The 17,351-nt window shown below is 41.7% G+C and overlaps 1 protein-coding gene across 1 annotated transcript in view; it reads right to left on the reverse strand.

The window, feature by feature from the left end:
- Positions 1 to 292: 292 nt before the first annotated feature.
- The window catches only part of ACTR6 (actin related protein 6), a 154,756-nt gene continuing 137,697 nt past the window's right edge, over positions 293 to 17,351 (reverse strand). Inside the window, exon 11 of the mRNA XM_053717004.1 lies at positions 293 to 821. Coding sequence (XP_053572979.1) covers positions 692 to 821 — 130 coding nt within the window. The 3' untranslated portion in view covers positions 293 to 691. The remainder of the gene's footprint in view (positions 822 to 17,351) is intronic.

The raw sequence follows: 17,351 nt of genomic DNA on the forward strand, positions 1-17,351 counted from the left end.
ATTAGATGATCCGTGGACTCGTCGTGTCATTAAAAAGAAAGGAGATCCTACATACATGGTATAAGGAGGGGGTAGTGAACGTTCAAGAGAAGCCAAATTTATCCTGTAGGATAACATTAGAACAATAAAACCAGCACATACATTTTACTTCTGCAGTGTACAGGAAGGCCACCTCAGTTTTATACTGGGGAGATTTGTTGAGATCTACATTAATAGATTTCTTTGGTGCATACACTTCGGTCTGCAGAATAAGTTTTATGTTAAGCAAATAAGAGACCTCCCATTCAAATAGTAGACTTTTATAAAGGCGCTTTATTTGTTACTTTTGGTTATTGTAATACTTTAAAACTTCAATAAATACTAATTACATAAAACAAATTACTAATGAGCATTATGAGAATTTAAACCAATGTTAAAAAAAAAGGGGCAGAACGTATCACAAACCATCAGTAAAAAAATCTTACTAAACAACTCCATCTGCATGGAGTTAAATCTTAATAGTAACTTTACTCATGAGGTCCAGTTACAAATCCATGGAATGTTCAGCAAGGAGTTTAATCTTTTCAGAATATCATTTAAGATACATTCATTTAAAAATAAAAAACAGAATAAAAAACAAATTAAATATAAATACAAATGATACCTTTTTCATAGAAAAAATAATATTTACAAAAAAAATAATACAAATAAATTAAATATCAAATTTCTCTTCACAAATTGAGTGTCCATTTTCTTCATATTCATCTCTTGTAACTATCATATCTTCAAAATCATCATTTTCTGATATTAACTTTCCACCTTCCCAGGAATATGTAATAGGGCTGTAAAGAAAACAAAACAAAACACATCTTACTTTTTTTTTTTGTTTTGTTTTTAAAACAGCTTTATTGAACAAAAAACAGAATTTATGTTTACCTGATAAATTACTTTCTCCAACGGTGTGTCCGGTCCACGGCGTCATCCTTACTTGTGGGATATTCTCTTCCCCAACAGGAAATGGCAAAGAGCCCAGCAAAGCTGGTCACATGATCCCTCCTAGGCTCCGCCTACCCCAGTCATTCGACCGACGTTAAGGAGGAATATTTGCATAGGAGAAACCATATGGTACCGTGGTGACTGTAGTTAAAGAAAATAAATTATCAGACCTGATTAAAAAAACCAGGGCGGGCCGTGGACCGGACACACCGTTGGAGAAAGTAATTTATCAGGTAAACATAAATTCTGTTTTCTCCAACATAGGTGTGTCCGGTCCACGGCGTCATCCTTACTTGTGGGAACCAATACCAAAGCTTTAGGACACGGATGAAGGGAGGGAGCAAATCAGGTCACCTAAATGGAAGGCACCACGGTTTGCAAAACCTTTCTCCCAAAAATAGCCTCAGAAGAAGCAAAAGTATCAAACTTGTAAAATTTGGTAAAAGTGTGCAGTGAAGACAAAGTCGCTGCCCTACATATCTGATCAACAGAAGCCTCGTTCTTGAAGGCCCATGTGGAAGCCACAGCCCTAGTGGAATGAGCTGTGATTCTTTCGGGAGGCTGCCGTCCGGCAGTCTCGTAAGCCAATCTGATGATGCTTTTAATCCAAAAAGAGAGAGAGGTAGAAGTTGCTTTTTGACCTCTCCTTTTACCGGAATAAACAACAAACAAGGAAGATGTTTGTCTAAAATCCTTTGTAGCTTCTAAATAGAATTTTAGAGCGCGAACAACATCCAAATTGTGCAACAAACGTTCCTTCTTTGAAACTGGTTTCGGACACAGAGAAGGTACGATAATCTCCTGGTTAATGTTTTTGTTAGAAACAACTTTTGGAAGAAAACCAGGTTTAGTACGTAAAACCACCTTATCTGCATGGAACACCAGATAAGGAGGAGAACACTGCAGAGCAGATAATTCTGAAACTCTTCTAGCAGAAGAAATTGCAACTAAAAACAAAACTTTCCAAGATAATAACTTAATATCAACGGAATGTAAGGGTTCAAACGGAACCCCCTGAAGAACTGAAAGAACTAAATTGAGACTCCAAGGAGGAGTCAAAGGTTTGTAAACAGGCTTAATTCTAACCAGAGCCTGAACAAAGGCTTGAACATCTGGCACAGCTGCCAGCTTTTTGTGAAGTAACACAGACAAGGCAGAAATCTGTCCCTTCAGGGAACTTGCAGATAATCCTTTTTCCAATCCTTCTTGAAGGAAGGATAGAATCTTAGGAATCTTAACCTTGTCCCAAGGGAATCCTTTAGATTCACACCAACAGATATATTTTTTCCAAATTTTGTGGTAAATCTTTCTAGTTACAGGCTTTCTGGCCTGAACAAGAGTATCGATAACAGAATCTGAGAACCCTCGCTTCGATAAGATCAAGCGTTCAATCTCCAAGCAGTCAGCTGGAGTGAAACCAGGTTCGGATGTTCGAACGGACCCTGAACAAGAAGGTCTCGTCTCAAAGGTAGCTTCCAAGGTGGAGCCGATGACATATTCACCAGATCTGCATACCAAGTCCTGCGTGGCCACGCAGGAGCTATCAAGATCACCGACGCCCTCTCCTGATTGATCCTGGCTACCAGCCTGGGGATGAGAGGAAACGGCGGGAACACATAAGCTAGTTTGAAGGTCCAAGGTGCTACTAGTGCATCCACTAGAGCCGCCTTGGGATCCCTGGATCTGGACCCGTAGCAAGGAACTTTGAAGTTCTGACGAGAGGCCATCAGATCCATGTCTGGAATGCCCCACAGCTGAGTGACTTGGGCAAAGATTTCCGGATGGAGTTCCCACTCCCCCGGATGCAATGTCTGACGACTCAGAAAATCCGCTTCCCAATTTTCCACTCCTGGGATGTGGATAGCGGACAGGTGGCAGGAGTGAGACTCCGCCCATAGAATGATTTTGGTCACTTCTTCCATCGCTAGGGAACTCCTTGTTCCCCCCTGATGGTTGATGTACGCAACAGTTGTCATGTTGTCTGATTGAAACCGTATGAACTTGGCCCTCGCTAGCTGAGGCCAAGCCTTGAGAGCATTGAATATCGCTCTCAGTTCCAGAATATTTATCGGTAGAAGAGATTCTTCCCGAGACCAAAGACCCTGAGCTTTCAGGGATCCCCAGACCGCGCCCCAGCCCATCAGACTGGCGTCGGTCGTGACAATGACCCACTCTGGTCTGCGGAATGTCATCCCTTGTGACAGGTTGTCCAGGGACAGCCACCAACGGAGTGAGTCTCTGGTCCTCTGATTTACTTGTATCTTCGGAGACAAGTCTGTATAATCCCCATTCCACTGACTGAGCATGCACAGTTGTAATGGTCTTAGATGAATGCGCGCAAAAGGAACTATGTCCATTGCCGCTACCATCAACCCGATCACTTCCATGCACTGAGCTATGGAAGGAAGAGGAACGGAATGAAGTATCCGACAAGAGTCTAGAAGCTTTGTTTTTCTGGCCTCTGTCAGAAATATCCTCATTTCTAAGGATTGAAAGAAAAATGAATTGCGCTAGAGAATATATATGTATATATATAAGACTGGTTAATATCTATGTTGTATCTAAATACACACGTAGTAGATCTTGCTAAGAATGCAACAAAAAAGGATTATATCAAAACCACAACAGGATAAAAAAACACAAGATAGAGGAATGTAAACAGTTGCAGATAGTTGCAAATTAAAAAACCAATTTCAGCCTATTTGTGTTATCCCTTTAAATGGTATATAATACCTTACGGTTACTGGTTGTGTCCATACAATCAAAAAATGTTCAGATTGAGTCCAGTCCAATTATATTCTTTTATTGGATATTCCAAGAAGAAGGCATATGTTGCTTTCCTTGATTGCAAACAATTTATTGAGTGGCTGTTTTCGTGCTGCCTGTGATCAGCTGGGCAATCCAATCCTCAGCTCCAATGCAGTATCATGTAAAAGAGAAAAAAAGAAGAAAGCGCACAGGGCCGACTCAAGTGAAATATTTTATTAACAGTGAAGTATACACATAAAAACTGACACTTACAAGATTCGTAAGTGCTAAAAAGCACATCAGTTGAGCACTGTGTAGGTACAGCTGCTGCTCCTCCACACCAGGTTCAAGATGGAAATTTTCAGGCACGGTATCCGGAACCCCTGCTCTGATAACCGTGGATAGGATTCTGAGGCAGCTGGCCAGACGCTTGCTCTTTAATAGCCTAACGCGTTTCCCCCGATCAGCGGCCGGGCTTCTTCATGAGGCAGTAATGACGTATGTGTTTGAAATTGCGCCTTTGTTATTTAAAGGAGAGACAGCCAATTATCATAAAGAGGTGTGTTACTTGGCCAATCCTGTTCATAGGTGTGTCTCATATTGCTCCACATACACAGACTTTTAGTTCGCTGCAGTGTAAATGATGTCTTGTCAAACATTTTTACATTTTTACATCAAATTGCTAGATACCACATAATATATACAGAAGAAATACTTATAAAACTAGTTAAAAGAGTTATATAAAAAAAGGAGAATACATCATTATTCTTTAAGATTTGACCGCTACTATATACAATAACGTTTTGTACCCAAAGTATAATCGCATAAGGCGCGGTCAGTGTTAAAACTTTATTTACATGAAGTAATTGTCCCCATACTATTCATTTTCCCTGGAGCTGTCTATCAGGGTTTTTACTGTACTATTATAAGATTACTACAGAAGTTTAGTACTGTGTTCTACGTATTACGTACTGTGTGCTAGCTGTATCATTGGATAGAACAGAACAGTATATTACAATAATGGTGATAACAAATAATAAAAAAACAATTTGTTTTTTTATTATTTGTTATCACCATTATTGTAATATACTGTTCTGTTCTATCCAATGATACAGCTAGCACACAGTACGTAATACGTAGAACACAGTACTAAACTTCTGTAGTAATCTTATAATAGTACAGTAAAAACCCTGATAGACAGCTCCAGGGAAAATGAATAGTATGGGGACAATTACTTCATGTAAATAAAGTTTTAACACTGACCGCGCCTTATGCGATTATACTTTGGGTACAAAACGTTATTGTATATAGTAGCGGTCAAATCTTAAAGAATAATGATGTATTCTCCTTTTTTTATATAACTCTTTTAACTAGTTTTATAAGTATTTCTTCTGTATATATTATGTGGTATCTAGCAATTTGATGTAAAAATGTAAAAATGTTTGACAAGACATCATTTACACTGCAGCGAACTAAAAGTCTGTGTATGTGGAGCAATATGAGACACACCTATGAACAGGATTGGCCAAGTAACACACCTCTTTATGATAATTGGCTGTCTCTCCTTTAAATAACAAAGGCGCAATTTCAAACACATACGTCATTACTGCCTCATGAAGAAGCCCGGCCGCTGATCGGGGGAAACGCGTTAGGCTATTAAAGAGCAAGCGTCTGGCCAGCTGCCTCAGAATCCTATCCACGGTTATCAGAGCAGGGGTTCCGGATACCGTGCCTGAAAATTTCCATCTTGAACCTGGTGTGGAGGAGCAGCAGCTGTACCTACACAGTGCTCAACTGATGTGCTTTTTAGCACTTACGAATCTTGTAAGTGTCAGTTTTTATGTGTATACTTCACTGTTAATAAAATATTTCACTTGAGTCGGCCCTGTGCGCTCATTTCTAAGGAGTCTATTATTGTTCCCAAGAAGGGAACCCTTGTTGACGGAGATAGAGAACTCTTTTCCACGTTCACTTTCCATCCGTGAGATCTGAGAAAGGCCAGGACTATGTCCGTGTGAGCCTTTGCTTGAGGAAGGGACGACGCTTGAATCAGAATGTCGTCCAAATAAGGTACTACAGCAATGCCCCTTGGTCTTAGCACAGCTAGAAGGGACCCTAGTACCTTTGTGAAAATCCTTGGAGCAGTGGCTAATCCGAAAGGAAGCGCCACGAACTGGTAATGCTTGTCCAGGAATGCGAACCTTAGGAACCGATGATGTTCCTTGTGGATAGGAATATGTAGATACGCATCCTTTAAATCCACCGTGGTCATGAATTGACCTTCCTGGATGGAAGGAAGAATAGTTCGAATGGTTTCCATCTTGAACGATGGAACCTTGAGAAACTTGTTTAAGATCTTGAGATCTAAGATTGGTCTGAACGTTCCCTCTTTTTTGGGAACTATGAACAGATTGGAGTAGAACCCCATCCCTTGTTCTCTTAATGGAACAGGATGAATCACTCCCATTTTTAACAGGTCTTCTACACAATGTAAGAATGCCTGTCTTTTTATGTGGTCTGAAGACAACTGAGACCTGTGGAACCTCCCCCTTGGGGGAAGCCCCTTGAATTCCAGAAGATAACCTTGGGAGACTATTTCTAGCGCCCAAGGATCCAGAACATCTCTTGCCCAAGCCTGAGCGAAGAGAGAGAGTCTGCCCCCCACCAGATCCGGTCCCGGATCGGGGGCCAACATTTCATGCTGTCTTGGTAGCAGTGGCAGGTTTCTTGGCCTGCTTTCCCTTGTTCCAGCCTTGCATTGGTCTCCAAGCTGGCTTGGCTTGAGAAGTATTACCCTCTTGCTTAGAGGACGTAGCACTTTGGGCTGGTCCGTTTCTACGAAAGGGACGAAAATTAGGTTTATTTTTTGCCTTGAAAGGCCGATCCTGAGGAAGGGCGTGGCCCTTACCCCCAGTGATATCAGAGATAATCTCTTTCAAGTCAGGGCCAAACAGCGTTTTCCCCTTGAAAGGAATGTTAAGTAGCTTGTTCTTGGAAGACGCATCAGCCGACCAAGATTTCAACCAAAGCGCTCTGCGCACCACAATAGCAAACCCAGAATTCTTAGCCGCTAACCTAGCCAATTGCAAAGTGGCGTCTAGGGTAAAAGAATTAGCCAATTTGAGAGCATTGATTCTGTCCATAATCTCCTCATAAGGAGGAGAATCACTATCGACCGCCTTTATCAGCTCATCGAACCAGAAACATGCGGCTGTAGCGACAGGGACAACGCATGAAATCGGTTGTAGAAGGTAACCCTGCTGAACAAACATCTTTTTAAGCAAACCTTCTAATTTTTTATCCATAGGATCTTTGAAAGCACAACTATCCTCTATGGGTATAGTGGTGCGTTTGTTTAAAGTGGAAACCGCTCCCTCGACCTTGGGGACTGTCTGCCATAAGTCCTTTCTGGGGTCGACCATAGGAAACAATTTTTTAAATATGGGGGGAGGGACGAAAGGAATACCGGGCCTTTCCCATTCTTTATTAACAATGTCCGCCACCCGCTTGGGTATAGGAAAAGCTTCTGGGAGCCCCGGCACCTCTAGGAACTTGTCCATTTTACATAGTTTCTCTGGGATGACCAACTTGTCACAATCATCCAGAGTGGATAATACCTCCTTAAGCAGAATGCGGAGATGTTCCAACTTAAATTTAAATGTAATCACATCAGGTTCAGCATGTTGAGAAATGTTCCCTGAATCAGTAATTTCTCCCTCAGACAAAACCTCCCTGGCCCCATCAGACTGGGTTAGGGGCCCTTCAGAAACATTATTATCAGCGTCGTCATGCTCTTCAGTATCTAAAACAGAGCAGTCGCGCTTACGCTGATAAGTGTTCATTTTGGCTAAAATGTTTTTGACAGAATTATCCATTACAGCCGTTAATTGTTGCATAGTAAGGAGTATTGGCGCGCTAGATGTACTAGGGGCCTCCTGAGTGGGCAAGACTCGTGTAGACGAAGGAGGGAATGATGCAGTACCATGCTTACTCCCCTCACTTGAGGAATCATCTTGGGCATCATTGTCATTGTCACATAAATCACATTTATTTAAATGAATAGGAATTCTGGCTTCCCCACATTCAGAACACAGTCTATCTGGTAGTTCAGACATGTTAAACAGGCATAAACTTGATAACAAAGTACAAAAAACGTTTTAAAATAAAACCGTTACTGTCACTTTAAATTTTAAACTGAACACACTTTATTACTGCAATTGCGAAAAAACATGAAGGAATTGTTCAAAATTCACCAAATTTTCACCACAGTGTCTTAAAAGTATTGCACACCAAATTTGGAAGCTTTAACCCTTAAAATAACGGAACCGGAGCCGTTTTGAACTTTAACCCCTTTACAGTCCCTGGTATCTGCTTTGCTGAGACCCAACCAAGCCCAAAGGGGAATACGATACCAAATGACGCCTTCAGAAAGTCTTTTCTAAGTATCAGAGCTCCTCTCACATGCGACTGCATGCCATGCCTCTCAAAAACAAGTGCGCAACACCGGCGCGAAAATGAGGCTCTGCCTATGCTTTGGGAAAGCCCCTAAAGAATAAGGTGTCTAAAACAGTGCCTGCCGATATTATTATATCAAAATACCCAAATAAAATGATTCCTCAAGGCTAAATATGTGTTAATAATGAATCGATTTAGCCCAGAAAAAGTCTACAGTCTTAATAAGCCCTTGTGAAGCCCTTATTTACGATCGTAATAAACATGGCTTACCGGATCCCATAGGGAAAATGACAGCTTCCAGCATTACATCGTCTTGTTAGAATGTGTCATACCTCAAGCAGCAAGAGACTGCTCACTGTTCCCCCAACTGAAGTTAATTGCTCTCAACAGTCCTGTGTGGAACAGCCATGGATTTTAGTGACGGTTGCTAAAATCATTTTCCTCATACAAACAGAAATCTTCATCTCTTTTCTGTTTCTGAGTAAATAGTACATACCAGCACTATTTCAAAATAACAAACTCTTGATTGAATAATAAAAACTACAGTTAAACACTAAAAAACTCTAAGCCATCTCCGTGGAGATGTTGCCTGTACAACGGCAAAGAGAATGACTGGGGTAGGCGGAGCCTAGGAGGGATCATGTGACCAGCTTTGCTGGGCTCTTTGCCATTTCCTGTTGGGGAAGAGAATATCCCACAAGTAAGGATGACGCCGTGGACCGGACACACCTATGTTGGAGAAAAGATCAATTTACAACTTGAGTATTACCATGAACAGAAAATAAAAATGAATAAAAGAAGATTACAGAAAATTTCACGTACATAGCAAAGTCCAAGTGTCTGTATCTCCTAATGCTGTTGGATTTTACATTTATAAGCATAACATCATATAACGTTGAGTCAGAATTTTACACAATTTTACAGTTCTACAGGTTGCGGCCTCTCCACATTGTTACATGTAGGGTGGGAAAACATCAAAAGCGTCATAGGACCCATGGAACTCGCAAATTCCTATTGAGTTGAGAGGGCTGGAGTTTGAATTTGTGCTATGTAGTTAGTGTATGACTCCCATAATATCTTCATCTGAATGTATTTATCTGCTCTTTTGCATTTCATGTAAGCATATTCTTCTAGTTCTAATACATGATGCATCTTATGGTGCCATTGAGCTAATGTGGGGATTTCCCTACTCTTCCAATTCTTAGCCACTAAAGACTTGAAGCTGTTACTTGCAATATATAGTAGGCTCCTCTTGTAACCCTGAAATCTCCCATATACTATGTTAAATAACCATATAGTTGGTTCTGCTGATACCTCCATTTCTAACAAAGCTGAGGTTTCATTAGCTATTCTCCCCCACATTTCCTGTAAAGGCGGACATGTCCACCATATGTGTGTCATGTTTCCTGGGGTGGCCCCACATCTCCAACATCTATCATTGCTGGCTGGAAAAATCTTGTGTATATTTGAGGGTGTGAGATACCATCTCTGAATGATTTTGAGATTTAATTCCACCAGCCTGCTAGACGCTGAGGTTTTATTTATAGATGCGAACATGTATGTCTTGTCTTTGTGTGAGAGTTCAATGTTAAGCTCTCTCTCCCAGCTATCAATGTAGTGTGGCGTATTAGAGGTCGCTTGTAGGATGGAGTATGTGAGTGAAAGAGTTCTCCTAGGTGGAGAAGATGTTGCGCACAATGTCTCAAATGGTGTGAGTGTACGCAGCTCTCAAATGGTGTGAGTGTACGCAGCCACATCTTACTTTTTTTAATAAAAGCATATACATACCATAAATATGTTTAGTAGTTCTAAAACAAATCTTGGATTTTGCATAAGTCTATAGTATGGATTACAATGACACCCAGCCTATAAAAAGGTACACTCTAATGCAAAAACTACACATTATTATTTGTCACAGCGTGTATTTTTTGTATTACTGGCTCACTGGCGAATTTAGAGTCTATTAGGATTGGCAGTTGCACAACCTGCCAATCACCAGCCATGTTCTGCTTGCAGCATCCAAGCAAGACAACATAAACCCCTCTGTGTGAAATACAGTCAGACAAGGTTAGTAGTAAAAGCACTAATTACATTTCTGCATTTCAATGCCTCTTATTCCCCTTATTCTTTCACTCTTAAAAGGGACAGTAAACCAATTTTCATTCAACTGCATGTAATTAGACACTATAAACGGATATAAAAATCCAGTATAAAACCTTTAAAAAAAAAAAAAAGTTCTATATTGGGAGCTTCTGTTGAGGTTAGGCTGGGACACCCACTGAAGGAGGCTGAGAGCAGGCCCCCTCCCCTGCATATGCATTATACAAACAGAAGCAAACTAAGGTGTGTATACATCTAAAAAGTTGAGGCTTGGTCAGGAGTCTGTAAATCAGCATGTTATTTAAAAATAAGCAAAACTATACATTTTTACAAAAACACCCCCAGTTGGGATATAGAAGTGGATCATCTTCAAAACATTTATGCAAAGAGAAATCTAGTGTACAATGTCCCTTTAAAAACTATCCCATACAGCAGGATAAGGCAGGATAAACTAAAATCAGTGTGCTTTAGTAAATATTAACCAGAGCAGAAGATTTATTGCAATTTTACATTCCATTTGGATCTAACCTTGGAGAATGCAACAGAAAAAAGGGACATTTTAGAGACACTACTACATAGGTTAGTCAAGCTTAAAAGGACAGTCAACACCAGAATTGTTGTTTAAAAAGATAGATAATCCCTTAATTACCAATTCCCCAGTTTTGCATAACCAACACAGTTATAATTATACACGTTTTACCTCTGTAATTACCTTGTATCTAAGCCTCAGCAGACTGCCCCCTTATTTCAGTTCTTTTGACAGACTTGCATTTTAGCCAATCAGAGCTGTCTCCATGGTAAATTCATGTGCATGGTCTCAAAGTTATCTATATAAAACACATGAACTAATGCCCTTTAGTGGTGAAAAACTATCAAAATGTATTTAGATTCGAGGCGGCCTTCAAGGTCTAATAAATTAGCATATGAACCTCCTAGGTTTAGCTTTCAACTAAGAATACCAAGAAAACAAAGCAAAAACATAATTTATGCTTACCTGATAAATTCCTTTCTTCTGTAGAGTGATCAGTCCACGGGTCATCATTACTTCTGGGATATTACTCCTCCCCAACAGGAAGTGCAAGAGGATTCACCCAGCAGAGCTGCATATAGCTCCTCCCCTCTACGTCACTCCCAGTCATTCGACCAAGGACCAACGAGAAAGGAAAAGCCAAGGGTGAAGTGGTGACTGGAGTATAAATTAAAAAATATTTACCTGCCTTAAAAACAGGGCGGGCCGTGGACTGATCACACTACAGAAGAAAGGAATTTATCAGGTAAGCATAAATTATGTTTTCTTCTGTTAAGTGTGATCAGTCCACGGGTCATCATTACTTCTGGGATACCAATACCAAAGCAAAAGTACACGGATGACGGGAGGGATAGGCAGGCTCTTTATACAGAAGGAACCACTGCCTGAAGAACCTTTCTCCCAAAAATAGCCTCCGATGAAGCAAAAGTGTCAAATTTGTAAAATTTGGAAAAAGTATGAAGCGAAGACCAAGTTGCAGCCTTGCAAATCTGTTCAACAGAGGCCTCATTCTTGAAGGCCCAAGTGGAAGCCACAGCTCTAGTAGAATGAGCTGTAATTCTTTCAGGAGGCTGCTGTCCAGCAGTCTCATAAGCTAAACGAATTATGCTACGAAGCCAAAAAGAAAGAGAGGTAGCGGAAGCTTTTTGACCTCTCCTCTGCCCAGAGTAAATGACAAACAGAGAAGACGTTTGTCGAAATTCCTTAGTTGCCTGTAAGTAAAATTTTAGAGCACGGACTACATCCAGGTTGTGCAGTAGACGTTCCTTCTTTGAAGAAGGATTTGGGCATAAAGAAGTTAGTAACTACCTTAGGTAAGAACCCAGGTTTAGTACGCAGGACTACCTTATCCGAATGAAAAATCAAATAAGGAGAATCACAATGTAAGGCTGACAATTCAGAGACTCTTCAAGCCGAGGAAATAAACATTAAAAATAGAACTTTCCAAGATAACAACTTTATATCAATGGAATGAAGGGGTTCAAACGGAACGCCCTGTAAAACATTAAAGGGATACTGTACCCAAAAAATGTCTTTTGTGATTCAGATTGAGCATGACATTTTAAGCAACTTTCTAATTTACTCCTATTATCAAATTTTCTTCATTCTCTTGGTATCTTTATTTGAAATGCAACAATGTAAGTTTAGATGCCGGCCCATTTTTGGTGAACAACCTGGGTTGTCCTTGCTGATTGGTGGATAAATTCATCCACCAATAAAAAAGTGCTGTCCAGAGTACTGAAACCAAAAAAAGCTTAGATGCGTTCTTTTTCAAATAATGATAGCAAGAGAACGAAGAAAAATTGATAATAGGAGTAAATTAGAAAGTTGCTTAAAATTGCATGCTCTTTCGGAATTACAAAAGAAAACATTTGGGTACAGTGTCCCTTTAAGAACAAGGTTTAAACTCCATGGTGGAGCAACAGTTTTAAACACAGGCTTAATCCTGGCCAAAGCCTGACAAAAAGCCTGGACGTCAGGAACTTCTGACAGACGTTTGTGTAACAGAATGGACAGAGCTGAGATCTGTCCCTTTAATGAACTAGCAGATAAACCCTTTTCTAAACCTTCTTGTAGAAAAGACAATATCCTAGGAATCCTAACCTTACTCCAAGAGTAACCTTTGGATTCACACCAATATAGGTATTTACGCCATATCTTATGGTAAATCTTTCTGGTAACAGGTTTCCTAGCCTGTATTAAGGTATCAATAACTGACTCAGAAAACCCACGTCTTGATAAAATCAAGCGTTCAATTTCCAAGCAGTCAGCTTCAGAGAAGTTAGATTTTGATGTTTGAAGGGACCCTGTATCAGAAGGTCCTGTTTCAGAGGTAGAGACCAAGGTGGACAGGATGACATGTCCACCAGGTCTGCATACCAAGTCCTGCGTGGCCACGCAGGTGCTATTAGAATCACTGATGCTCTCTCTTGTTTGATTCTGGCAATCAATCGAGGAAGCAACGGGAAGGGTGGAAACACGTAAGCCATCCTGAAGTCCCAAGGTGCTGTCAGAGCATCTATCAGGACTGCTCCTGGATCCCTGGATCTGGACCCGTAACGAGGAAGCTTGGCGTTCTGTCGAGACGCCATGAGATCTATCTCTGGTTTGCCCCAACGTCGAAGTATTTGGGCAAAGACCTCCGGATGAAGTTCCCACTCCCCCGGATGAAAAGTCTGACGACTTAAGAAATCCGCCTCCCAGTTCTCCACTCCCGGGATGTGGATTGCTGACAGGTGGCAAGAGTGATGTTGTCCGACTGAAACCTGATGAACCCCCGAGTTGTCAACTGGGGCCAAGCCAGGAGGGCATTGAGAACTGCTCTCAATTCCAGAATGTTTATTGGCAGGAGACTCTCCTCCTGACTCCATTGTCCCTGAGCCTTCAGAGAATTCCAGACGGCACCCCAACCTAGAAGGCTGGCGTCTGTTGTTACAATTGTCCAGTCTGGTCTGCTGAATGGCATCCCCCTGGACAGATGTGGCCGAGAAAGCCACCATAGAAGAGAATTTCTGGTCTCTTGATCCAGATTCAGAGAAGGGGATAAGTCTGAGTAATCCCCATTCCACTGACTTAGCATGCACAGTTGCAGTGGTCTGAGGTGTAAGCGTGCAAAGGGTACTATGTCCATTGCCGCTACCATTAAGCCGATTACCTCCATGCATTGAGCCACTGACGGGTGTTGAATGGAATGAAGGGTGCGGCAAGCACTTTGAAGTCTTGTTAGCCTGTCCTCTGTCAGGTAAATCTTCATTTCTACAGAATCTATAAGAGTCCCCAGGAAGGGAACTCTTGTGAGTGGAACGAGTGAACTCTTCTTTTCGTTCACCTTCCATCCATGTGACCTTAGAAATGCCAGCACTAACTCTGTATGAGACTTGGCAGTTTGAAAGCTTGAAGCTTGTATCAGAATGTCGTCTAGGTATGGAGCTACCGAGATTCCCCGCGGTCTTAGTACCGCCAGAAGAGCACCCAGAACCTTTGTGAAGATTCTTGGAGCTGTAGCCAATCCGAATGGAAGAGCCACAAACTGGTAATGCCTGTCTAGGAAGGCAAACCTTAGGTACCGATAATGATCTTTGTGAATCGGTATGTGAAGGTAAGCATCTTTTAAATCTACAGTGGTCATGTACTGACCCTCTTGGATCATAGGTAAAATTGTCCGAATAGTCTCCATCTTGAACGATGGAACTCTTAGGAATTTGTTTAGGATCTTTAAGTCCAGGATTGGTCTGAAAGTTCCCTCTTTTTTGGGAACCACAAACAGATTTGAGTAAAACCCCTGTCCCTGTTCCGATCGTGGAACTGGATGGATTACTCCCATTAACAAGAGCTCTTGTACGCAGCGTAGAAACGCCTCTTTCTTTGTCTGGATTGTTGACAATCTTGACAGATGAAATCTCTCTCTTGGAGGAGAGTATTTGAAGTCCAGAAGGTATCCCTGAGATATTATCTCTAGCGCCCAGGGATCCTGAACATCTCTTGCCCAAGCCTGGGCGAAGAGAGAAAGTCTGCCCCCCACTAGATCCGATCCCGGATCGGGGGCCCTCAATTCATGCTGTTTTAGGGGCAGCAGCAGGTTTCCTAGTCTGCTTGCCCTTGTTCCAGGACTGGTTAGGTTTCCAGCCTTGTCTGTAGCGAGCAACAGCTCCTTCCTGTTTTGGTGCAGAGGAAGTTGATGCTGCTCCTGCTTTGAAATTACGAAAGGAACGAAAATTAGACTGTCTAGTCTTGGCTTTGGCTTTGTCCTGAGGCAGGGCATGGCCTTTACCTCCTGTAATGTCAGCGATAATCTCTTTCAACCCGGGCCCGAATAAGGTCTGCCCTTTGAAAGGTATATTAAGCAATTTAGACTTAGAAGTAACATCAGCTGACCAGGATTTTAGCCACAGCGCCCTGCGTGCCTGAATGGCGAATCCTGAATTCTTCGCCGTAAGTTTAGTAAGATGTACTACGGCCTCCGAAATGAATGAATTAGCTAGTTTAAGGACTCTAAGCCTGTCCGTAATGTCGTCCAGAGTAGCTGAACCAATGTTCTCTTCCAGAGACTCAATCCAGAATGCCGCTGCAGCCGTGATCGGCGCAATGCATGCAAGGGGTTGCAATATAAAACCTTGTTGAACAAACATTTTCTTAAGGTAACCCTCTAATTTTTTATCCATTGGATCTGAAAAAGCACAGCTATCCTCCACCGGGATAGTGGTACGCTTAGCTAAGGTAGAAACTGCTCCCTCCACCTTAGGGACCGTTTGCCATAAGTCCCTTGTGGTGGCGTCTATTGGAAACATTTTTCTAAATATCGGAGGGGGTGAGAACGGCACACCGGGTCTATCCCACTCCTTAGTAACAATTTCAGTAAGTCTCTTAGGTATAGGAAAAACCTCAGTACTCGTCGGTACCGCAAAATATTTATCCAACCTACACATTTTCTCTGGTATTGCAACTGTGTTACAATCATTCAGAGCCGCTAACACCTCCCCTAGTAATACACGGAGGTTTTCCAGTTTAAATTTAAAATTTGAAATATCTGAATCCAGTCTGTTTGGATCAGAACCGTCACCCACAGAAACAGAATTTATGTTTACCTGATAAATTACTTTCTCCAACGGTGTGTCCGGTCCACGGCGTCATCCTTACTTGTGGGATATTCTCTTCCCCAACAGGAAATGGCAAAGAGCCCAGCAAAGCTGGTCACATGATCCCTCCTAGGCTCCGCCTACCCCAGTCATTCGACCGACGTTAAGGAGGAATATTTGCATAGGAGAAACCATATGATACCGTGGTGACTGTAGTTAAAGAAAATAAAATATCAGACCTGATTAAAAAACCAGGGCGGGCCGTGGACCGGACACACCGTTGGAGAAAGTAATTTATCAGGTAAACATAAATTCTGTTTTCTCCAACATAGGTGTGTCCGGTCCACGGCGTCATCCTTACTTGTGGGAACCAATACCAAAGCTTTAGGACACGGATGATGGGAGGGAGCAAATCAGGTCACCTAGATGGAAGGCACCACGGCTTGCAAAACCTTTCTCCCAAAAATAGCCTCAGAAGAAGCAAAAGTATCAAACTTGTAAAATTTGGTAAAAGTGTGCAGTGAAGACCAAGTCGCTGCCCTACATATCTGATCAACAGAAGCCTCGTTCTTGAAGGCCCATGTGGAAGCCACAGCCCTAGTGGAATGAGCTGTGATTCTTTCGGGAGGCTGCCGTCCGGCAGTCTCGTAAGCCAATCTGATGATGCTTTTAATCCAAAAAGAGAGAGAGGTAGAAGTTGCTTTTTGACCTCTCCTTTTACCGGAATAAACAACAAACAAGGAAGATGTTTGTCTAAAATCCTTTGTAGCATCTAAATAGAATTTTAGAGCGCGAACAACATCCAAATTGTGCAACAAACGTTCCTTCTTCGAAACTGGTTTCGGACACAGAGAAGGTACGATAATCTCCTGGTTAATGTTTTTGTTAGAAACAACTTTTGGAAGAAAACCAGGTTTAGTACGTAAAACCACCTTATCTGCATGGAACACCAGATAAGGAGGAGAACACTGCAGAGCAGATAATTCTGAAACTCTTCTAGCAGAAGAAATTGCAACCAAAAACAAAACTTTCTTAATAAACATGGCTTACCGGATCCCATAGGGAAAATGACAGCTTCCAGCATTACATCGTCTTGTTAGAATGTGTCATACCTCAAGCAGCAAGAGACTGCTCACTGTTCCCCCAACTGAAGTTAATTCCTCTCAACAGTCCTGTGTGGAACAGCCATGGATTTTAGTAACGGTTGCTAAAATCATTTTCCTCATACAAACAGAAATCTTCATCTCTTTTCTGTTTCTGAGTAAATAGTACATACCAGCACTATTTTAAAATAACAAACTCTTGATTGAATAATAAAAACTACAGTTAAACACTAAAAAATTCTAAGCCATCTCCGTGGAGATGTTGCCTGTACAACGGCAAAGAGAATGACTGGGGTAGGCGGAGCCTAGGAGGGATCATGTGACCAGCTTTGCTGGGCTCTTTGCCATTTCCTGTTGGGGAAGAGA

Source organism: Bombina bombina, chromosome 6, assembly GCF_027579735.1.
Source record: "Bombina bombina isolate aBomBom1 chromosome 6, aBomBom1.pri, whole genome shotgun sequence".
Taxonomy (NCBI): Eukaryota; Metazoa; Chordata; class Amphibia; order Anura; family Bombinatoridae; genus Bombina; species Bombina bombina.